The sequence below is a fragment of the Conger conger genome, chromosome 1 (assembly GCF_963514075.1).
Source record: "Conger conger chromosome 1, fConCon1.1, whole genome shotgun sequence".
Taxonomy (NCBI): Eukaryota; Metazoa; Chordata; class Actinopteri; order Anguilliformes; family Congridae; genus Conger; species Conger conger.
In genome coordinates this window covers 82702508-82727075 of record NC_083760.1, presented here as the reverse complement: position 1 = coordinate 82727075, position 24568 = coordinate 82702508, and the positions used below count along the sequence as shown (strand labels likewise).

Sequence of the window (24568 nt, the reverse complement as noted above, 5' to 3'; positions counted from 1 at the left end):
CACAGACACACACGTACGTAATAATTATGTGTGCCCCAAGTGTCAATAATTTTGTTGTCATGTTTTTGTCTGTGTGTGTGTGTGTGTGTGTGTGTGTGTGTGTGTGTGTGTGTGTGTGTGTGTGTGTGGGTGTGTGCAAGTAATTCCATATTGAGCCACTCACTGTTTTTACACTAGTGTCTTGGGTTTTACAAAAACAGCACATTTACTCTTAGAGCTAAAAGTACTTTATCAGAGTTGATGTTTTAGTCTTCTGATTGCTTTGTAAGAATATAAGACTTGCACATCATATGTTTCAGCTTTGATCAGGCAAAAAATCATCCAAAACAATGAATAATTGCATGTAACGAAAGCAGAATTATACAAAAAATATATTCTTGTGATTAAAGGGTTAAGTAAATGATTCAGTTTGAATAATGAATATCATTATAAACAGTTGAGGTTGCATAAGGATCCATGCGTTTACCTGGAGAAACAGTGCATATGCCCTTTACATGTTACACTGCAATAGACTTAATCTATTTCAATCTCCTATGAGTGTTGAGGAACTTTAATTAATGAAAGATAATCTTTATAGCACATCTGCTCTACCATACATATAATTGTGCAAGAGTGGACACACACACACACACATACAGTAGTGGCTGTCTGATTTGTCTCGTACTGCACTATATTGTATATTTCAGCCTCTCAGGTTTTCCCTGTGTTAAACAAACCTCTCAGACAGGGATGAAGTAAAACGATGAATAATATGTCAACAGCAAAGTAATGTGCTCTTCTAATATCTAATATCTCAAGCAGTCATATCTCGGTAAATAATTAATGTTGACTTTGAATCCGATGGACTCCACCCGTTTGTATAGCTGGCACCAATATTTTAATTTAGCAGTTGTACACCAAACAAGGCGTACAACCTTATTACTGAGTATCATTGTTCTATTACTATTAAAAGCATCTCTCTGCTCTGTGAGTATATTTCAGAATGGGAATGCATAATGCAGTCAATGAGGAGTGTCTTAAACTAGCCCCAGAATTCCAGTGACTAGACACTAACGTACCCTCAAATAATCAATATAAGACCTTGTGTCTTTATCTGAAAAGTCCACAGTGTCAGCTGGTTTTTCTTGTGTGCCTTCATTTTAGTCACCAGTTAGTTAAAGAGCCCCCCATGGCTAAAATTGGCTGGCAGTTGAAAGACAATGCTGTGGCCCTTGGAGATCCCTGATACAGACTGCTGTGGGGACAATGTTTTGGAATGGCAGACAGTGACAGAAATGCCATTGTAATGCATTTCGGTTTAAAAAAAAAGAGAAAACATCCCAGAGAGAGAAGTTGACTGGGAGCTGTGAATTTCCTTATTTCCTTAACTAGCCCTCATTTCCTCTTTGAGAGTGTGGAATGCACAATGAATCAAAGAATCAAAGCGAAGCTGGACTTTACAGAAGAAGCTAGGAGAAAAGAAAAGCAAAAGCTGTGGTCATTGCAACTTACAAGCAAAGCCTGTTCTCTCAAGCCTTGACTGAGACCACCTCAGTCCCCATGCAGTAAAACAGCTCCGTTTCATCGGCAGCTAGCTGGTTTAGCATTTAGTTGTGGTTGAGTATGGGAGTATTCACACAAGAAAGTGTGAGTAACGAGCAAGAAGATTTGACAAAAACGAAAACAATGCTCACACTGAAATTGGAGAGCAGGCACCCCTGGGGGATTTGGTTAACAGGGGGTATTCTTGCCACCTGTCACAGTGAAAAGGGGAAGTCTCACTCCACCCTGCGTGGGAATTATCTCGCTGGGTTTACTGTTGGTGACGGCCCGAGAAGGTGGGGACAGGTTGAGCGGAGCGTAGCGGTTCAGCGGAGCGTGTGGGGCAGAGGCCTTGTACCACCCAGCAGCTGGGGGGCCCTTTCTGGGGCAGCTTCACAGCGCGCAGGCTCTCGTGCATGCTCTCCAGCGCAAAGAGACAGGAAGATGACTGCGGTTCGCCGCAACAGCGTAACGGAGTTAGGCAGGAAGGAGACAAGGCCACACGTCACAGGAAACAGTGAGTGAGAACACTCTCCATGCAGAGGGATGGGTCACAGGTCGACTGTCTTCTGAAGTATAGGTGGACTGTTCCATTCCCTTCCCTAGTGGAATGCCTCCCTCACACGTTTCTGCGCAAGCATCTTTCATCTTCAGTGGAAATTTCTCTTATCTCCCTTTACTGGGGTCAAGATTTCACAGAAATGCTACCCTGCCAGCGCAACCTGCCAGGTTGGCGTCTGGAAATCTCCGATGCTCGTGTTTATATCAGAGCTTCTGTTGTTTTGGTCTTTTTTTTTTTACTTTTTTTTTTTTACGAGTGGAAACGACAATGACAAGAATCATACACACAATGAATCAGATGGATAAGGGGAAATCACAGACCTGGGGAAACAGGTGGTTCTTGTTTTTTGAAATGGGATGAGCATTTCAGAAAGAGTGAGATACAGGTGTTTTGCCAGCCTGAAATACCATTTGAGCTGTGAAGGGACTGGGTTGTGTGACTGTCGCAGGTGAGCACAAGCAATTTTGTTTTCTGTACATATGATAACTTTCTTTTTCTTATCAGCGCTTGAATGTCAGTAAGTGTTCATGAAAGATTGAACAGAACTGTTGAGTGAATGAATAATACAGAGTATATTAGAAGCAGTTGCTTCGATCCAGGTTAGAGTTCATTAGCCAGTTAATGCCCCAGCACGCTCATGGCGGTGTCGGCTGACCAAGTTGGCCATTACTTTGGCTACCAGGGCTAGAAGAAGAGATTTTGAAAGAGACTTTGAAAGAAGGTGGGTTGTTCAGGCATTTTTGGCTGGAGCCTCGATGGTGGCAACGACGGCTGAACTTGTTGATGTTTCACAAGGAATAGTGGCAGTGGTGATGTTAGTGTAGGAGACTGAGGGAAAGACTGTGGTTGAAAACATGTTTTCCTCCACCATTATGTCCATGCTTTGGTTCAAGATCCAAGGCAAAACAGACAGGCAGTTCTGAACCAGTTGATTGAAAATATCAATCTAGACCGTGAGCTGGTAGTTTAACAAAGAACTGAACTTCACAGAGAGAGATACTATGGTTGGTGTTTCCTCTATTATAGAAGATACCTCTAGTTGTTAGTTCTTGGCAGTCCTATTTCTTATTAAAGTACGTATGATAGGTTGGCTGAGTTTTTGTTTTTAAGTGTGTTCATTGTTTCAATAGGAAATAGGAAATGTGATATGCTTGCTTGCGATAACGCTGGTAAAAAGATCTGCATTGTGAAATTAATTTGTAAATTTGACACATACACCCTTTGCAGAATTAAATCATCTATCAGATCAGCCAAAGGCTATCCAGTATCCACCACAAACAACTGCACCACAGAACAGCAGGTATTGACAGTTAAGCAACCAAATCATTACCAGGGACATTTCTGTGAGGTCGGTATCTTAGAAAGCCCTGTGGTGCAATTTATTTTATTGTATTTTATTTTTACTTTACTTTCTATGTTTTTTTAAATTATGCTTCAAAAGCACTTTGAGCTGCATTTTAATGTATGAGAGGTGATATGCGAATGAGGCTGTTATATATTTTTTTATTTTTGAAATGGTTATTATATTAGAGTTATTTAGCTGATGCTTTTATCCAAAACAACTAAAAGTTGATTTGACAAATCAAGGGCCAATCCCCCTGGAGCAATGTTAATGGGTTAAGGGCCCTGCTCAAGGGCCCGGCAGCTACACACTGATCTTATTGTGGTTACCCTGGGGGATGAACCACCAACCTTCTTGGGCCCAGTCAAGCGGCGTAGCCACTGGGGCCCACCGTGAAGAAGCTCCTGGAACAGAAGCGAAAGCGCGACACATCCTCTGCTTCCTCCTCCTCTTCCCCGGCAGAGTCCTGTGCAGGTGCCACTGCGCTCCCGGTGAGCTAGATCACAGTCCCTCTGCGTTGGATAAAAATGTGATCGAACCATATGCCTAATACATATGCATATGCATAATACAAGCTGAAATCAAAATCTCCTTTTTCCTCAATTTGGTAAATTCTTCATAACAATACAAAATGTATATATGTAAAAATATGTATAAATGTATATATTCCCAAATATTTGATGATGATTTTCAAACATCCTCATTTGACGTCCCCCTCCTCATTTTATGCCAGTCAAATCGAGTCCCCGCCCTTCAAAAGTTCCCCCGAAAGATCCATTTCACTTGTGTATATTGCGGAAGCTAGTGCTGCTGTAACTTCCGTTTCAAACCCGATATAACGCTGCTGAATTTCATAACTAACCACTCCAGCCTAATACAGCTCAAAGCAAGTGTCATAACACTGTAATAATGGACACAGGGAACTTTACAAAGCAAAATTTAAAAGCAACCACGATTGCATCATGCCACACTTATAGCATTGTAATGTCAGCACTATGGCATATAGTTCATGTTTGAGCTTGCTCATTAAGTATCTATACACTTGTAGATGCTTTGTAAATTGTATCGGGAGGAGCATGATTATGTTTCTTAGTCTGTCCTGTGTTTCGATTGCAGGTGTCAACACCAGCACAAACTACTGTAACAGGCAAGTGCATACTGAAAATGTACTGTAATGATGCAAAAATCTTTTATGTCTATTTTTAACATTTATTTTCAGGTGTTTTCAGGTTTTAAGACATCAAAAGTACTTATCCTGCTATCTTCTGTAAACATAGAGTACATGACCAAATAAAGATTACCTATAAAGACCATCTCTATGGTCTACCCTCAACCATATACATTTTGGAAAACATTGTACTTTTGAAATCAATAGTATCAGTCGAAATTTAAGCGGCAACTTAAGTACAACAGATACAACAGTTTGCCTCAGAAATGACCACATGACCAACTCAGGCAGTTTGTATTTCCTCTTTCCAAGAATGTGCTGTGGCGCTTATATACTGAAAGAAGCCAAAAGGGTCACATGGTTGCGTCTTGACTAATGAAACCATGCAACACATGTATTGGGACATTTCCTTGAGCTGTAGCTCTGCAGTGCCGCGTGATGTGAGCCTGCAAACCCCGGGGACCCCCTCCTAATCTCTCCCGTTCCCCCGCCAGACGCCTCCAGCAGCTACTCCAGCATCATGGGTGCGATGGGACCCATGCCCACGTCAGGGTACAACCGATGGAGTGCACCCAGCTCCCTCCAGCCCTTGCAGGAGGACTGCACCTTCTCCCCCATGGGGAGCGGTTATTTCTCCCTGCCCAGTGCACAAGACTATAGCCCGAGCCAAGCCTACAGCCCAGCCATCAGCTCCAGCTTCTCTACACAGCCCACGCAGGAGTACAGCGCTGCCATGAGTGTCCATGCCTATGTAAGAGCCTGTGGATAACTCGCACCGCACCGTATCGCACCACAACACAACATAACACACCACGACATGACACATGACATCACATGACATCACATCACGACACGACACGACACAACATGACACAACACATCACGACACGACACAACACAACACAACACAACACATCACATTACATCACGACACAACACAACACAACACAACATGACACAACACGACACATCACGACACAACACATCACGACACGACACGACACAAAACAACATATCACAACTTATCACGACACGACACATCACAACACATCATGACACAAAACAACACATCACAACTCATCATGACACGACACATAACGACACATCACAACACAACACAACATGACACATCCCGACACAACACATCACGACACGACACAACACAACACATCATGACACGACACGACACATCACAACACAACACATCACGACACAACACAACACATCACATTACATCACGACACAACACAACACAACACAACATGACACAACACGACACATCACGACACAACACATCACGACACGACACGACACGACACAAAACAACATATCACAACTTATCACGACACGACACATCACAACACATCATGACACGACACGACACATCATAACACAACACATCACGACACAACACAACACATCACGCCACAACACAACACATCACATTACATCACGACACATCACGACACAACACAACACATTACGACACGACACAACACAACAGATCACAACACAACACATGACACAACACGACACATTATGACACAACACAAAACATCACGACACAACACAAAACAACACATCACAACTCATCACGACACGACACATCACAACACATCTCAACACAACACAACATGACACAACACGACACATCACGACACATCACAACACAACACATCACGACACGACACAACACAAAACAACACATCACAACTTATCACGACACGACACATAACAACACATCACGACACGACACGACACATCATAACACAACACATCACGACACAACACAACACAACACATCACATCACAACACAACACAACACATCACGACACAACACCACATGACACATCACAACACAACACATTACATCACATCACATCACAACACATTACATTACATTACAACACAACACAACACAACACAACACAACACATCACGATACGACACATCACGATACGACACATCACAACAAAACACATCACAACACAACACATCATGACATGACACATCGCAACGCATCGCCACGCCATGCCACCCATCGCAACGCAACGCAACGCAACACAACACAATACATCACATCACATTAAAATTTAATTACATCACATCACATTACATCACATCACATCACATCACATTACTTTACATCATATCACATCACATTACATCACATTAAATTACACTGCATTTGTTTAGGAGCCACTGTTACCCAGAGAGAAGAGAAAAGGAGTACATTCACAGTCATATGAGCGACAGATAGATGAAGAGCAGTATGTCATTTGACAGTGATGATAGTAATGTTTGTGCTTTGCTCTGACCTCTTCCTCCCTAGCCGGGCGGAGCTGCGACATCATCTCTGATGGGTGCCGGGCATGCGGATTCCCTGCAGCCCCCCGGGTACTCCTGGGTTCCAGCAAGTGGCCTGCACACCCAGACCACGCCCGCCACGGCGGGGTTCGCGGGACATATCAACACGGAGACGCTGAATGAGGCCAGGCTGTTTCTGCGGGGGATGGACAACAGCAAGAAGATCTGGCAGGATGAGGACGGGGACACGTGAGTTTTGGGGATGTGAGAAACCTACACGGGCACCGCGCAGGGGTGAGCGTGCGCTCAGAACAGGGGAGTTCAGTCTTATTCAGACACACCCAGAGCGTCCGCTCAGAACAGGGGAGTTCAGTGTTATTCAGAAACAGCCAGAAAAAGCTGCTGTTCCCAATCAGCACTAAAACACCTGGTTAAGGGCCGGTTGCACAGACTCTTTAGTCCTGGACTAAATTATGTTTTGTTTGGAGAATTTCCTTTTCAAAATTTAATTCTGTCTAGGACTAGGCTTAATCTGTGTCAGTGAAACTGGCCCTAAATGAATCAACTAATCATGACATCTGCCCAAGACCCCATCAGCTGTTTCAGCCTCAAAACCGAGCACCCTTCTCAGAGTATGAATGTGGATGACTGGATTAGTGTTCATGTTCTGTGCTGTTCATGATTAGTGTTCATCACCCAATCACATCGCTCTGTGAGAATCGCAGGGTCAGCAGGGATTTTCAGACCCCCTGAAGGAAGGATGGTCTTCCAGCTGAAATGGCCATTACTAATGAGCTTTTAATTGAACTATAGTCTATAAAGGGAGCTACATTACAAATACATAATTAATTAGTAATTATATATGCAATGAGTGGACGGTTTAATTTATTGACTGGAACGATCACATTACGTTACAGTGTCCAGTGTTAATTTTAATCTATCAGAGTAGGATATTCTCCACCAGACCATTTGAAATGGTCAATTTTGCTACAATATTTAAGGTCCAATATGTTGAAGTTATGGGAAACGGGCTCCTCAAATTTAATCTTTGCTTATGGGAAAAGGAGGTAAATATATATTGTTTACTAAATACATAGGGCACTAAATATATGTGTTTTACACAAACATACTGTTTAAAAGTATTAAAAATGTAAAGGTTTTAATTGCTTGGAGTCAATTCACTTGGAGCCTCATTCCTTATATTTGTAGCTTAATGTCTCAAAACCACTCAGGACAAAGATAGAACCTTGTAATTTCAAGGTCACATTTTGTTATGTCCCCAAACCTACCCATGGCACAATAGCATGGGGAACACGCAATAGCAGGAACAGAAAAAGACACACAGCAGTCTGTGTGGCTAGTTTGGGCCCCCCTGCGGTTGGGACCTGAGGTGGGGAGTGTACTTGGATGGCCTCAGAACCACGGGCAGAATCTTCCGTGTCTGAGCCCAGGGATTGCACCCTCTCTGAACTCTTCCTGTTTGAGGGATTGCATCATATGGGCAACAAAAAGCAGTGTGCGGTGAACTCCTCTAAAAAGACCGAGGAGGAAGTAAGCTGAGGATGAGGTCACAGGGAAAAATATTCAGAGACGCAGCAAAAAACTAAAATTAATACAGACTGGGGGAAAAAACAGTACACAGTAAAATGCCCCATGTTTTTTCAGCTCTAATCAGACCTGGGAAAAATACGTAATAGATTTGGATTCAAATACTTTTCTACATTTTATACTGAGATTACCTGGTGTATTGGAAGCTACAGAATACTCCCAAAATGGTCTTCTGGGTTGGCTCAGTTGCACCAGGCAAGATCAATCAAGCACCTATAAGTATTTGAATCCAAAACAATGACATAATGTAATATACTACACATATAAGAGTTACTTTAAGGACCACGTGTTTAAGAGTTACTTTAAGGGCCACACGTATAAGAGTTACTTTAAGGGTCACATGTATAAGAGTTACTTTAAGGACCACATGTATTAGAGTTACTTTAAGGGCCACATGTATAGGAGTTACTTTAAGGGCCATATGTATAAGAGTTGAGTTACTTTAAGGACCACATCTATAAGTTACTTTAAGGACCACATGTATAGGAGTTACTTTAAGGGCCATATGTATAAGAGTTACTTAAAGGACCACATGTATAAGAGTTACTTTAAGGGCCACATGTATAGGAGTTACTTTAAGGGCCATATGTATAAGAGTTGAGTTACTTTAAGGACCACATCTATAAGTTACTTTAAGGACCACATGTATAAGAGTTACGTTAAGGACCACATGTATAAGAGTTAATTTCACGCTGAACATTTAGCTGTGTTGCATGTCTAACCCCCGGTATGACCCACAGGATCCTGCACATCTACGCTGCCAAGGGCCTGCGGGAGCACACCCTGGCAGCCGCAGAGAACCTGCAGGCCTTAGGGAGGCTGGACTCCAAGGAGCACAAGGGGAAGGTACTGTATGGACCAGGCCAATACTACTGCTGGGCCCTGCTCTAACATGGTGTTACAGTATGGACCAGGCCAATACTACTGCTGGGCCCTGCTCTAACATGGTGTTACAGTATGGACCAGGCCAATACTACTGCTGGGCCCTGCTCTAACATGGTGTTACAGTATGGACCAGGCCAATACTACTGCTGGGCCCTGCTCTAACATGGTGTTACAGTATGGACCAGGCCAATACTACTGCTGGGCCCTGCTCTAACATGGTGTTACAGTATGGACCAGGCCAATACTACTGCTGGGCCCTGCTCTAACATGGTGTTACAGTATGGACCAGGCCAATACTACTGCTGGGCCCTGCTCTAACATGGTGTTACAGTATGGACCAGGCCAATACTACTGCTGGGCCCTGCTCTAACATGGTGTTACAGTATGGACCAGGCCAATACTACTGCTGGGCCCTGCTCTAACATGGTGTTGTTGTTCTTCGACTTGCCAGGCTCTCCACCAACAGGGCCCATATCACAGCAGATTTATGGTCCAGAGCATTGGTCCAGTGATTTGCTATATGCCAGTATGTAACAGAGACCTGATTTATAGGGCAGGTTAACATATTTGCAATTTCATAATAGTTTTTATTCACTAAAAATAAGCATTTTTGTAAGTTTTTATGTCGTTTGTAGTTTTTAGAATGGCCAGTGACTGGTTACAATGGGTGCTTGAAACTGAGAGACAAAATGTGTGCAAAATTAAAATAGGTGCACACCTCCCCCTGCAGGTCAGGAAGTGTGTTGCATTCATCCACAGAACAAGTTATGTAAGACAATATTAGGGCGTGTCCGAATCAGTGCACTTGCCTACTATTAAGTATATTCGGTGTACTCAATAGTTAGCAAGCGCACTGATTTGGATACCCTCCTGGAAATTCTGGACATACACTTCTCTAAAACACATTTTCTTTTGTATCACATTAGTAATGAAAAACATAAATGTGAAAAAACTATGACAGCATATCCATCACCAAATAGAACGAACAAGCCTTGCTGTGGCAGTTATAATTTGGTCGACCGAATTACCTGCTGAAGACAACATCTAATTCCTCAATCTCCTCCATCCCAGACCGCCTTACTTGTCGCCGTGACGGCCAACCAGTCGGAAATCGTCCAGGACCTCCTTTCATTGGGCGCGGACATCAACGCCTGCGATGTCAAAGGTCAGACAGCTCTGCACCTGGCAGCTACGTACGGATTCCCCCGGGTGATGCAGGTGAGAGGAAACATAGCCCAGAGCGCGCAAATTACGACACAGATATCACTGTGATTACGACACAGATATCACTTCACTGCACGGAAATCGAATATATCCACCCATATGTCCCTCACAAAGGTGTTCACATTCCAAATCCATATCCACTTGATATATGATCTATTTATTATCATATTTATCTTCTGATTTAATTAGTAGCTGGAATAAAATGAGAGTATGTTCATTTGCATTTTCAGTATAATATATATATATGTTTTATTTTATTTGTTTTTTTAAATGATTATTTCTTGAATTATTGTATAATTCAAGAAATTATTGAAGCCAAAATGACTTATCTGCAGTATACATTTTGACCGACATGCATGGTCATAATCAAGGTTCATTTTCGGTGCATTTTCACTATGTGATGATGAAATCTATGTTTAATGTATTTTTTAGACCATTCTGTCGTTTGGGCTTGTGGATCTGGAGGCTCGCAATTTTGAAGGTAGTTGATCGTCTACAATACATGACCATTGATCTCCCATGACCTCACTTCCGCATGTGTGTGTACGAAACAGAGAGAGGAAGTGCACAAGAGAGAAAGAGAGAGAGAGAGAGCGAGGGAGAGAGAGAGAGAGAGAGACTTTTCCACACAGCCTATTAGACCTGTGTATGTAGCGAAAGAGTACTGTTGAACGTGTGCTGAAGCTGGTGTCGGTTGCTTCCCTCCCCAGGACAGACTCCGCTGCACTGCGCTGCCATCTCCCACAGTGGCACGGTGAAGGCCCTGGGCTCCGGCCAGCCTGCCATGGGGGACTCCATCCTGCTTACCCCGGCCGAGGACAAGCTCTCCTGCCTGCAGCTGCTCATCAGCTATGGAGCCTCTCTGCTAAGCCAGGTACAGCACCGCGATACAGCTATCACTTTATGACAAACTCCTCTCTGCTAAACGATCCCGCCTTTTCTCCTTATTCATCTACTGCTGCTGCTACTGCTACTGCTGCTACTACTATTACTACTACCACTGCTGCTACAGCAGCTGCTACTACTACTATGAGTAGTGCTACTGCTACGGCTACTACTATTACTACTACTACTGCTACTGCTACTGCTACTGCTGCTGCTGCTGCTGCTGCTACTGCTGCTGCTGCTACTATTACTACTACTGCTGCTACCACTACTGCTACTACTGCTACTATTGTAGCTATTACTACTACTACTACTACTGCTACTGCTACTGCTGCTGCTACTGCTACTGCTACTGCTACTGCTACCACTACTGCTACTACTGCTACTACTATAGCTATTACTACAGCTACTACTACTACTGCTACTGCTACTACTACTAGTATTACTATTACAACTACTGCTACTACTACTACTGCTACTGCTACTGCTGCTACTACTGCTATTACTACTGCTACTACTGCTACTGCTACTATTGCTGCTACTACTACTACTACTACTACTACTATTACTGCTGCTGCTACTATTGCTGCTACTACTACTACTACTACAATTACTACTACTATTACTGCTACTGCTGCTACTACTACTATTACAATGACTACTACTACTACTGCTACTGCTGCTACTACTACTACTACCATTACTACTGCTACTACTGCTACTGCTACTGCTACTACTGCTGCTGCTATTACTACTACTATTACTAATAAGAATAACAACAACAACAATAACAATAATAGCAATAATGTTGAAATGTAATATGTGCTAACATGGATGAATTATTCTTAGGCTTGCAGTATAATCCAATCCAAGGCAAAAACATTGCTTACCTGAGCAAAATGCTGGTGGATTTGTTCTAATCTGAGTCATGTGAAAGCTCCACCTATATTAGACTTACCCGTCCGTGGTTGATGATGATACAAACCTCTGTGTGCAGGACATCAAGAGCAATAAGACCGCCCTGCACCTGGCGGTGAAGGAGGGGAACATCCACCTGGTGCGGTACCTGCTGAGACTGTCCCTGGTGGACATGCAGGCCTTCGTCAACATGAAGGTGAGTGACTAATCCGTGCCATATTACTCACCCACTGAAACGAAACTAAAAGCAGAGTGTGTGTGATTTAGCAACCTATCGCTTAAAGTCAGGCCGAGCGGGGTTTCCCACTGAGTCAGAAAGAAAGCTAATGGATGGAACCCTCCCATGGTTACAATAAAGTCGGGACATGTGGTTGTGAGAACTTGTTGTGGTTTTATTAAAAGCCTTATTGTGTTTGCTCAGCTTCTGTTCTTTTTTTTATTTATTGCCGTTGTAAAAGCGACTTTTCTTCCTGTGCTCAGCACGTACACTTGTGCTCTGTAGTTCACCATCAGCTAAATGACCTTTTAAAGGGTCACTTCCGACATTGACCCAAATTTTCTTTTGCATTTCAAAATGAAAATAAGAAATAAAATGTGTATAGATTGTAAATATTGGGGTGAAATTGCTTTGTTTTCTATGGTATCTATACAGTACATGACCCAGTGAGATAACCTTAACATGAACTGTACCATAGACCCTACCAGGCCCCTATTTTGTTTATACAAAGCAATTGGAATACTATGTGCTAATAGATTATAATAGCACTTATATATAGTTATTGTTGTACTCTGGGTATTCTAGCTGCCAACCATGGTATGCTAGTTCCTAAATTGATGTTCCTAAGTTGAGGTTCAAATTGTATCTGTGGTCACGCTATGACTTGGAACCATACTTTCCTCTAGGTTCCTCATCGCACTTGTCCCTGTGTTCGATTTGCACTTCTAAATGAGTGTAATGTAATGTAATGTAATGACTACTGGAATGTGTTTGAAGTATCTAGGGTGATGGGTAAACGTGTCTCTCTGTCTCCCCCTGCAGGCGCATGGGAACACTGCGCTGCACATGGCAGCTGGCCTCCACAGCAGCTGCTTCCAGGAGGAGATGATCCGCTTGCTCCTGAACCGCGGGGCAGATCCCAGCATTCGCAATCTGGAGAACGAGCAGCCAGCGCACCTGCTGCAGAGCGGGGACAGGGGAGAGCAGGTGAGGGTCCCGGCTAATGCGCTTTCTGTTCCGCTCCCCCACATCCCATTACAGTTACATTCCACTCCACTCAACTATGATTCCAGTTACATTCCTCTCCATTCAACTATGATTCCAGTTACATTCCTCTCCATTCCACCCCATTCTACTCCATTCCATTCTGTCCTGATTCCAATTACGGGGTGACATGGCTCAGGCAGTAAGTGCAGTCGTCTGGCAGTCGGAGGGTTGCCGGTTCGAACCCCCACCCGGGCTGTGTCGAAGTGTCCCTGAGCAAGACACCTAACCCCTAAATGCTCCTGACGAGCTGGTCGGCGCCTTGCATGGCGGCCAGTCACCGTTGGTGTGTGAGTGTGTGTGTATGAATGGGTAAATGAGAAGCATCAATTGTACAGTGCTTTGGATAAAGGCGCTCTATAAATGCCAACCATTTACCACTTCCGCTCCATCATATTCTATTCCTCCCATGGTTGCCCTGGTTAAATAAAGAGAAAGCACTGGTCTACCAGAATCTTGCATACGGCACTGCACTTTACACACACCAGGGCCACTGTTGCATTTACCAAAGCCACATTATACACCTTTCATTATATAAAACACTAATAGGACTAATGCACTCACATCTTTGTCATTTATCATTCTAAGATGTATTGTGTCAGTTATTTTCAGCATTGATCATTGCCATGGATCCTCCAGGTCATCTGAAATGGGCTTAATTGTGCCACCTATGACATCCCAGAACCACCATGGGGGACAGGCTGTGAACCGCACTTTAACTGCTCTTTTCTGGGAATCTGTAGAGGCGTCAAATAGTGCATATGACTAAATACTCATGTGACAACTCCCAGATTATACTGTCAACTCCCAGGCTTCAAATGATAGTAATAAACAAATATTTATTGTCCAATTCTCATAACAAAACCAAAAAACAACTGAAAGAAGTGATTAACGCCCAGTGAGTCATCATGCATGACCTTACACTTGTGTTATTTCTCTAACCACACCTTCACAATCTCACCGTCTCCTCTGTCCCTCCCTGTTCTCCCCACAGCTCAAACTCATCCTGAAAAAGAGACCCGCTTCCTCTCGCAGACGCATTACATCCTTACAGGACCAAGAGTGACCCGGACTACTTCCTAGTCCCAGTGTATCCCTCCTCTGTGGGGAGGGAAGACCGTATCTTCTTATGAGGAAGTGACCATGGAAAGCACCTCTAATTTATTCTAGAGCAGATTATTTCACACAGTGTAATCGATAGCACATTTTATCTGTGGATTACGTTTCTTTTATGGGGGAGCAGCCTATAATTTATTCATATTCCTATCTTGGAATCAAAGCAAATTTTTGTTTTGTATTGTTTTGTTTAGGTTTTATACATTCAGTCAGTTGGACCTGGCCACAGTTCTTTCATGGACGGGACTAGCTAACCTGGCCCATTGCATAAGGTTTGGCAGCTCTTGTCTTAGCCAGTCAGGCTGCAATACATTGAACTTGGTCATCCTGCATTTCACAAGTCAAACTAAGGTCCTAGATGCCTGTAGTATCAGCACGTTTTTGTGCTTTTCTAAAGTCAGCAGGCTGTTTCCACCCAAGAAGTGGGTTGATTCTGAGCCAATCAGAGACATAAATTAATCTCTTAAGGGTGGAAACAGCCCGAAAAATGGGCATTAGCCAGGACTGACTTACATCTCGCCTTTTTTTTGTCATTGTTTGTCCATTTTGTATCGCTATGCGATTGATTTATTGACCAGTGCAGGACTACAGAATGTTAGAAAAGGCCTCTGAGATTTCATGTCTGAAAAGAACACCACTTAATCTTAAATTGTCATTTATTCACAGGCTCTACATACATCACTTAATCTAAGACAGTTAGCAGAACACAATATGGAAATCCTGTGGTTGATATCAATAATTAGTACATATTTGATTGCCCATACTAGTACCCTGAAACTGCAACCAGGTTTCCACATGAATGGACGAGGCAGACAAGCACAGGCATGAAATTATGTCTTTTTATTTTTGTAACAAAATATTTCAACTTGCTTACTTTATTTGTAAGCAGCAAGCAAGAATCTTGAGTTACTGAGTCTTTGTAGATTTGCTTGTGGGTTCACCTTGTAGAAGTTCATTTCATTCCGGTTAAGTAGCACTATCAGTCCCTCAACAACGCATTGCCTCTGGCATTCATATGGTACATCCTCTTATCAGTCAGTGTCAGAATCTGAGTGATATCAATATCTTATTTTAAGATATAATCCACCTTTATTGATACTACCCCAAGATTATTGTGCCCAGAAAATGTGAATGAGGCAGGACCTTACTGGTAGAAATCCTATTTTGTTTTATTAACTTGATGGACACTTGATTACACAGGTATACTGGGTTTACCCTGGTATTGATTCTACAGCATTAAAATCTAGAAGCATGTGAGCACATGTCTCACACTTGTGGCAACACATGTTGTGTCCAAGCAAAGGTTGACATGATTCACTTGACATGATTCAAGCTAGGGGGGCTGTCATTGTGGTACAGTCATTGTGCAAGTTTCCCTGTTTCCAGCACTCAAATACCCCTCTCTCTCTCTCTCTCTCTCTCTCTCTCTCTCTCTCTCTCTCTCTCTCTCTCTCTCTCTCATTCTGTTACTCTCATTCTGTCTTTCTCCATCTCTCTCTGCTCTATAGAAATGTGATTTCTGTGAAATCGTTAACTCGGCATATCCCGCCAGAAGTAAATGAACCCTACCCCAACCCTCCCCCCTCTTCCCACCACTGTCAGAAACCATATTGGTTCGTTGATGTGTGGTTTCATTTTCAGTAAGCATTAATCACACTGCACCAGTGTGTTTGTGTTTTTACGCTTTGACATTATTTATTCAGCGTTTAACGTTTGTTCCACTTACGGCAAATATGCATAGCTTGTATTAAGACTCTATTTATTGTGCAAAAACTGAAATGAAAGTTCTCTAACATTTTACTGTGTAAAGAAAATTTATTAACAATTGATTCCACTTGTGATCTGTGAGTTGAATCATCTTCTCAGAATGACAATCAAGCTTTAAACTTTTAATGGTTTTTAAGGGCAATTCACAAATTTGTGAAAATCATCTGTATACGATTTTTTCCTTGACTAAACTGCTACACTCTCTAACGATAACGCTCTAATGTTAGGGCATAGTTGTATTCTTTGTTAATTACCTCTAACATGTATGAATGTATGAGAGACAGAAAAAAGGGACTGGGATATTTTAAGCTCAAAGGTTCCCTCCCAGTTAGTTGTAATTTAGTAATGAGTTTCATATGAGAGAAAACATCAGCACTTGTGCATACCCTAGTCTGCTAGTCATCCATGGCATGGAAACTAAATATTGGTTTTATCCTGATACCAATCCTGATACCTGATACCAATCCTGATACAAACATTGAAGTATTTTTGCAGTGTGTGTACACGTTACAGTCAGTACTACATTTCAAAGTTAAACTATAAAATAAAACTGCAAACTTTGATTAGCTATATTAATGTGCATTACGTATGAATCATACAGAGCTGTCTCAGTGTACATTTAATACTCCTGAATGTAGTATCCGTGGTTGTAGGGGCGGCCTGTAGCGTAGTGGTTAAGGTAAATGACTGGGACATGCAAGGTCAGCGGTTTGATCCCTGGTGTGGCCACAATAAGATCCGCACAGCCGTTGGGCCGTTGAGCAAGGCCCTTAACCCTGCATTGCTCCAGGGGAGGATTGTCTCCTGCTTAGTCTAATCAACTGTATGTCGCTCTGGATAAGAGCGTCTGCCAAGTGCCAGTTATGTAATGTAATGTAATGTAATGTATTTCCTTTCGGGGGAATGAATGACTGCGTCATCATAAAATGTACCACAATACTGATTTATACTGAATGTAATCCATTGGGTTGTTGCATTGCTTTCTCTTGATAACTGTCAATAAAGCCTGTTCATTAAATGTTGTTGTATGTATGTACTTTACTTCTACTGGTCTGCTGGTGTAGCATGGGCTGGGTCTGGGGGGGGGTCAGTGAGTGTTACGTAGCATTAGCATTAGCATTGCTAACTACCTCCTCCGTCTGGTTATTTTTGCTGCCATTAGAACCCATTGTAGATGGCAACATTTGCCCAAAACGGTACCCAGACCTTTCTTTTACAACGTTTTTCCAACAAGATCGCTTACTGGCAAAGAATACGACGGAGTAGTCTTAAAAAAATACAACAATTATGATTTGAAATTTGAGTATTGTTTATCAAAATCCACTGAAATATCTCTTAAGAAGACCAATAAATATTTCCATAATATATCCACGAATGACAGAAGACCATAGCTTCAAATGTGTAGGTTGACAGATGGGAGGTAAATATTTAACTATGTATAATTGGTTGAATTTTAATTTGATAAGCACTTCAATGCTTATCAGATGTTCCAAACATATGGCAGATATTTCATGCATTGGCCAAATTGTTTAAATATTTCTCAAGCAACACTGAGAGACGGTATCTTACTTTACAACTGACAAATAAACCAGAAACATCACACACACTGCATATTCTATACAGGTGATATGTACAGTAAGATATAGAGAAAGCTGTATGAAGAAAATGCTTTACAGTACATATACTGCATATACCCTCACACTAAAAAGCCTCAAGGTCTAATGCATCAAGACAGATCTGGCCTTGAGATCAACTAGAAAATAGTCACTGTTGATAATTACATGGCACAGAGCACACTGTGTATCAGCCCCAAAACAATTTATGTAAACACAAGAAAATGGAAGCAGGGACGAGTTTATTGAAATACATATTTATCTCATCAGTTCCTCAGTTCTGTGCATCATTGAAAAATACTTGTTAGTCATTTGGTTATGCAATGGCTCAGGTTCAGGCATCTTCTACAAGGGTAAAAATATCTCTAAATATTAAACAAGCAGGTTAATACTATTATTCCTTAATTGTCTCACTACTCTCTTGCAACTCTACCCAATTAAATTCCACATTCTTCCCCTATATTCACTAAAATAAGGGCATAGCGTAATGCATTTGGTATGTTTAAAGATGTTGCAGTTGTAATACAGTAGAGTAATATGTTGGCTCATGCAGGAGTTGCAGCAGAAGCCCCAGAAAAATCCAAGGGAGAGAACACAGACAGCTACTCAGCCAATCACAGCGCGGCTATCTTGACCTGTTCCTGGTGCATCCACATGAGGGCGCCAGAGGAGAGCCACCTTCAATGAGCATAGTGATTCACAGTATCGCAAACATGCTCAGTGCACAAAGGGTATTACGTAGATAGTTCCTGATAATCAGTTTGAATGTAGGACCTTGTGATTACATTACTTTCAAGTGTAAATATCAATACAGTACAGCTTGAATAGATCTACTTATTGCAAAGTGTAGTCACTTTTCGGTTACCCTGTAGTAATAAAGTTGGGTTATGCTTTAAACAAAATGAACAGGTGCTTGCACGTAGTATAGGATAGAGGACCCAAAGCCAAGATAGCCAGAGTGATCTGGTGGACATGGTTGCGACTAGCAGAGAAAGCATTTCAGATGGATCAAAAGTTTTGTACAAAGAGGGAGCACCGGTCGGCATCTTGTGGTTTGGCCACTCAGTTTTTGCATTGGCAGGGGCCTGGGGTTAGGCGTTGCTTTCTCGGGCGTGAATCCAAGAAGAGCCAGGCAGCCAGTCACCCCCTCTCACACCCCTATCTCCTCATACGGTCTGTGGAGGCACTGTGAGACAGGAAAGATGGAGGACATTTGTCAGGACGTGAGTGGCCTGATGGACTAATACCTTTAACGTGTGGATAACCTTTTAGCTAAAATGAACAACACAACACAATGATTGGTGCAAAACAAATACCATGACCAATTATTGGTCGTGTTGGTTTTGTGTGTGCTAAATGCTAATGTTGTTAGTAAGTCAGGCCCTGAGGTTGTGATCACAGAGCCACAAACCATTCCTTTCCCTTAGCAACAGGCCTCACCTTCTGTCTTTGGTAGCTGTGAGCCTTCGACGGGACTGGTGCTGGAAAACAACACAGGTAGTCATGGCGGAGGAACGCTTTCCGCCCTTCAGCGCGCAAGCAGGAGAAACGGGGGCTCAACGCAAGGAGGTCAAAGCTTTGTGGCCACGCCCTCTCACATATGACATCGGAGAGTGAACGACTGAGAGTACAGACTCTCCTTCTATCCCAGCGCCATTTGTCTATTCAGTAAATTAAGGTCCTGGTGGAAGACCATGATGAGTGCAATCATTGATTCTGTTTTTTTTGTGGGGTTTTTTGGCACCCACACCAGCCCCTACTTGAGTAACGCTGGACACACCTGCTTTTAGGAAGTATTTCTGTATTTTTCTTTTACAAAGAAGTTTCTGCTTGCTAAAATGTTCACTCAGCTCTAACTGTGCGGGAATGAAAGGCTGTGGTCATAATGCTTTGAGGTTCCGCTGATTTCTGCAGCGTGCGGAACTCCCCTGGGGTCCCCTGCCGTGGCGGGCTCTCCGCGATGCGGTCTGGAACAGGAGTGGGGGTACGGTGGGTTTGGGGGAATGGGAGAGAGGCAGGCCGCAGCATGCCACCGAGGCTGGGGGGCATGGGGGGGGGGGAAGCACTGCCTGCCCAAACAACCAGCCCAACAGGCAGCTGTGTAGTGTGAGGGCTAGGGAACTGAACTCTCTGAAGCAATTCAGGTTAAGTACCATGTACCTAACTGACAATCAAACTCACAGCCTTTGAGTTTACGGTTCCCTAGCCATTATACTACGCCGCCCACTGCTAGCAACCAGTTACTTTTAAGATGGCCTTGGTTATAATTCAGCTTGGATTGCAGAACAGTACACAGCTATTTGTCTCAGAGGGAACTGTGTTACAGTCGCCTGTAAATGAAACACTCAGTCCATGTGACAGTTTTAATTTCATGCATTCTTATCTTGCCGCAGTGATTGGCTCAAAAACAAGCAAGTTTGTGCTTGGGAAGGCAGTGTGGCCAGCAGACTTCTGCTCACTGCGCTGGATGTGGGGGCTGCAATTCCCAAATCATCCTCCAGGGGCAGCATTCTGAGAGGACATTAGTACCGCAAGAGGCAGAGACAAAACGCTCAGATCGGCACACTGTTATTACTCTCTGTTAATTATGGATTTTCCGCTCGTACTCAAGTCCAGAACATTCCGCATGCACACCTGGTGACTTCCAGGCCATGTTGAAAACTCTTACTTGGATGAGGATTGCGCACATTTTGCAAATTTTTTACCTGTTGAACGAAAAAAGATTAGTATACAGGTTATGGGAGGCACGGGAAGAAGAACGGACAAGAAGAGAAGAGAGATGTGTGGAGAGAAAAAGAGTGGTGGAGAACAGATTCACATTCACATTTTAAAAGCAAAAAAATGGGAATTGTGGCAACTGGCAAGTAAGACACGTGAACTTAGAGTTAATAGTAAGGATTTTCCTGTAAGAACACAGTGTGTGGCACTTGTATGAGTTTCTAGGTAAAAAATGTCTTGGCATGACTTAATTGTCAGAGGAATGTCATGTAGACCACATGTAAAACATCTGTATCAATGGCGACTAAGTCTACTGATGGTATGTGACCAAAATCATGGTCACATATTGTGATGTCTTTATAAGCATCACAGTACGCACACACACACTCACAATCACTTAGCTATGCCTTACAAGTGCCTACAGAACAATTCAAATACATGTTTAGATCTCAGTAGGTTATTTGAGACAAACCTGTGGCCATAATTTGTATTTTGCTTTTTGGTTAGCATAGTTTTTTTTTTTTTAAACCAATAGGGTTATAATGTAAACTTTCTAAAATGGTGACACTTCCGCCTTTTTGGATGAATTGTAAGAGTGGCGCCCTCTCTGAACTCGACAGCAACTGACCAATTTCAAACAAGTATTTATCCCGTTGTTCTGATCGATTTACAGAAACAGATGGGGGTGCTGTACTCACTCAACGCAATCAGGATCCCGCTTACAAACATGATCACTGCCAGGATCACCCCTGTGGTCCTGAGGGTTTCGTAGTCTGAGGAAAATAGCACAGAATGTAAAATCAATAAAAACACTTCCTACATTTCTGAGGTGTTCGACGAATAATAATATGCCATGTGCTATTATTCGTTATTTGTGCAATACATAGAGCAATTCGTCTACAAATGCATTATCCAGGGAATTCTAGAAGGCTTAAACAGCTTGGTCAATTAAACTTACCATATTCAAAGTCACTTTGATCCAGAAATATTGGTTCTGGGGAAGAAAGAAAAAAACGTTTGACTATACAGTGTCAGAGGGGAGATCAACACACATTGCCATTTTAAACTATATATTCATATATATTTATTTAAATACTGTGGGCAAAGTTTTGAAAACTGCAAAGCGTTGGGAGGTTAAAATGAGACTTCCATCTTTTATATCCTTTCAGTACCATGGACAGAACCATGCCAAGAGCACCATTTAATCGCGTCTGTAAGACGGTTTTCACATTACTTTCTCCACGATGTATAAATTATAAATGAATTAATTCCTTTACATTTTGGAATGCTTCCAACATGTAAGTACTGCCAATATGTGGGGGCGGGCGATCGTTAACGCAACCACCCTTAAATAAATAGCTTTTGTTAAATGGGCAACGACATATCGGACTACAGATATTTTATTGAATGCTCCTGCCGACGCAGTGACAAGAAATTCCAAAAGAAGGGACTGGAGTAGTGTAGAATACTGACGATGTGCTCCGGCGACCTACGGTGCTTATCAGAAAGACTGTCTGTGTCTGTCATCGTGATTTATCCTGACAGTACAGTAGATGCATTCAGTGATCCTTCGGCTACTGAGGCCGAACACAGATGCAGAGAACCTGAGATCAGCACATAAGTAGGAAGGCAAGGGAATTTGGGTTACACAGCTCTGCACATTCTGGGCGAACTGCCTGAGCGAAGCAAATGCGTTGTATGCGTGTGATCCTTGCTGATTGGACGTAGCGACAGTAAGCGGCTGCGGTGTAGCTACTTATAGGTTCCACAGACAAGTAGGCTATGCCTCCCACTGCTTGAAGAAGCTCAAATAAATTTTTATGATTTGAAAAAATGTAGAAAATATATAGAAAATACTCGCATTCACTGCAAGAAAAATAAATAAATAAAACTGCAGACCACTTACGTGTATTGTTAATGCTATGTGCTGTTGTATGCAATGTGGCAAGTGCTACAATAGGAGACAGTGATTGGATACTGCACGAGAGGAGCGGTGGTAATGCGGCGTTATGTTGCTGAACCCCCAGTTTCTACATTGGCATAGTTAGCGCTGACCCCCCCCCCCTCAACCGCCCCCCCCCCCTTCCCCCCTCCCCCCCTCGCACTCCCCCAAACCGACCACCACTTCGAAGCTGAAACAATCCGTAAAAATTCTGAGAAATCCACATTTTAGCCAATAAAACGATTAATTGCTAGAACCTCAAGTAGTTTACCTTCGAAATACGGTGTGTAGTAAATAAAATATAGATGTATTTTCCTGGTACCACAACAGCAGCAGCAGCAGCTGTGTCAGCTTTTCAAACATTCTATGAATTAACATTGGAATAAAATAATTGAATAGCATTACTTTGTGAAACAGCATAATACTATGGCTACTTCAACCATAATAATCCGGATTCTACAAAATCAATGATACATCTGCAAAACCTACTTTGGAATAAACACGGAGGACCATAAATGTTACTGAATAACAATTTTAAAAAATATATTTCAGAAAATATTTATCATTATAACTTAAATGGTAAAGTGACATGACTAACCTCCGGTAGTTGCCATGACTGCAGTGTGTGGAGTTTCTGGAGGTTGGTATCTTCAATCTCGCTCGTGCTCCTCTGCGGGAAAGTGAATTGGAAGAATTCACAAGGAGGGTGGGTAGCGGTAAAGGGGTGGAGGTAGAACTGCAGTTTTATTAAGCAAACATAGATAGGTGTAGGTGGCCCCCCAATGGAAGTGAGGCGCCATTGCTACTGGTGCCTTAGCAACGGAAGAGGATAGTCCCACAGGATACCTTGATGCGCGTGCCAACCAATGCGGTGGATATAAGCTAGGCTTCTTTCTCTGTTTATGATCTTTATACGTGCTTACTTTGGGACGCGCTGGTCCAGTACGGCTGCGACAACAGGTCCCGTTAGCTCCATCTGTTAATATGGTGTGTTTGCCAACCGCATGCCTTCTTAGTATAAGGCAGCGAGAAACTGCGGCTTTGACATGTGGACAGTGAACTACCCATTATTAAACATTAATTTCAGCTATTTCCCCCCACAGTAATTTTTAGGGATGAAATTCCGCTTGTTGTACGCTGGAAACTCAATTCATTGTTCAAAGTACATTGCAGTGCAGTGTTTTGTTGGCTCTGCTCATTTAAAACACAAGCAGAAAGATGGATGTGACATATTTCATCAAGAATCGAACTGGCTGCTTGGCTACTTCTCCAATAAAAGTATCAGTATCAATGTATAATCGGGCCTATTAGCCAATTCCCAAAATCCTATATTGCTAATTTTGTCAATTGAACACGTTTGCAACTCACAGATACCATAATACGAAAACAGCTACCGTTTGCATCAATGACGAGTAAAAATGGGAGGGGCTCAGTTACAGTGTCACACAGTGAAACAAATGTATGTGATTTAGTGCGTTATCGCTTGCTGTGCAGTTTTCCTGTCAGCGGCTCAGAAAATAACAGAAAAAGAAAAGCCGTGTCAGCGACAGCGGGATTACCGCATTCCATTAGTCAAATGCGGCACCCCTCTCTGCCTAGATATTGAGCCATGACGCTCAGGTTCGAGTCACAATGACAAAAACATGTTTGTCTCGGGGATGATACCCTATAGGGACATAACATTTGTAGCTAGCCAGCAATACTTATACCTTTTTGTTTGCAGCCTACTG

At 42.6% G+C, this 24568-nt stretch overlaps 2 protein-coding genes across 2 annotated transcripts; one reads left to right on the top strand and one right to left on the bottom strand.

Moving 5' to 3' along the window:
• The first annotated feature begins 2720 nt into the window (after positions 1 to 2720).
• On the top strand, positions 2721 to 17583 carry LOC133136694 (NF-kappa-B inhibitor delta). Its single transcript, XM_061254383.1, has 12 exons — positions 2721 to 2741; positions 3803 to 3916; positions 4542 to 4572; positions 5088 to 5344; positions 6927 to 7150; positions 9250 to 9355; positions 10466 to 10612; positions 11051 to 11099; positions 11329 to 11492; positions 12501 to 12617; positions 13461 to 13625; positions 14677 to 17583. Exons 1-12 carry the CDS (start codon positions 2721 to 2723, stop codon positions 14746 to 14748), a joined length of 1467 nt encoding a protein of 488 aa, XP_061110367.1. The 3' UTR covers positions 14749 to 17583.
• Positions 17584 to 18403: 820 nt separating this feature from the next.
• Positions 18404 to 23589, bottom strand: fxyd7 (FXYD domain containing ion transport regulator 7). The gene is made up of 6 exons (XM_061243976.1): positions 23437 to 23589; positions 21855 to 21890; positions 21595 to 21669; positions 20847 to 20883; positions 19619 to 19659; positions 18404 to 19364 (listed from the first exon to the last, which is right to left on the bottom strand). The coding sequence occupies exons 1-6, from the start codon at positions 23450 to 23452 to the stop codon at positions 19345 to 19347; spliced, it is 225 nt and encodes a 74-aa protein (XP_061099960.1). The 5' UTR covers positions 23453 to 23589; the 3' UTR covers positions 18404 to 19344.
• Between the last annotated feature and the right edge of the window lie 979 nt (positions 23590 to 24568).

Coding starts and splice junctions, on each gene's coding strand:
- LOC133136694 (XM_061254383.1), top strand. CDS start 2,721: ATGGCGGTGTCGGCTGACCAA. Junction 5,345..6,926: donor CCATGAGTGTCCATGCCTAT/GTAAGAGCCTGT, acceptor CTTCCTCCCTAG/CCGGGCGGAGCTGCGACATC. Junction 9,356..10,465: donor CCAAGGAGCACAAGGGGAAG/GTACTGTATGGA, acceptor CCTCCATCCCAG/ACCGCCTTACTTGTCGCCGT.
- fxyd7 (XM_061243976.1), bottom strand. Junction 20,884..21,594: donor CGGGATCCTGATTGCGTTGA/GTGAGTACAGCA, acceptor TTCGTTCAACAG/GTAAAAAATTTGCAAAATGT. Junction 19,365..19,618: donor ACAGCTACCAAAGACAGAAG/GTGAGGCCTGTT, acceptor CCTGTCTCACAG/TGCCTCCACAGACCGTATGA.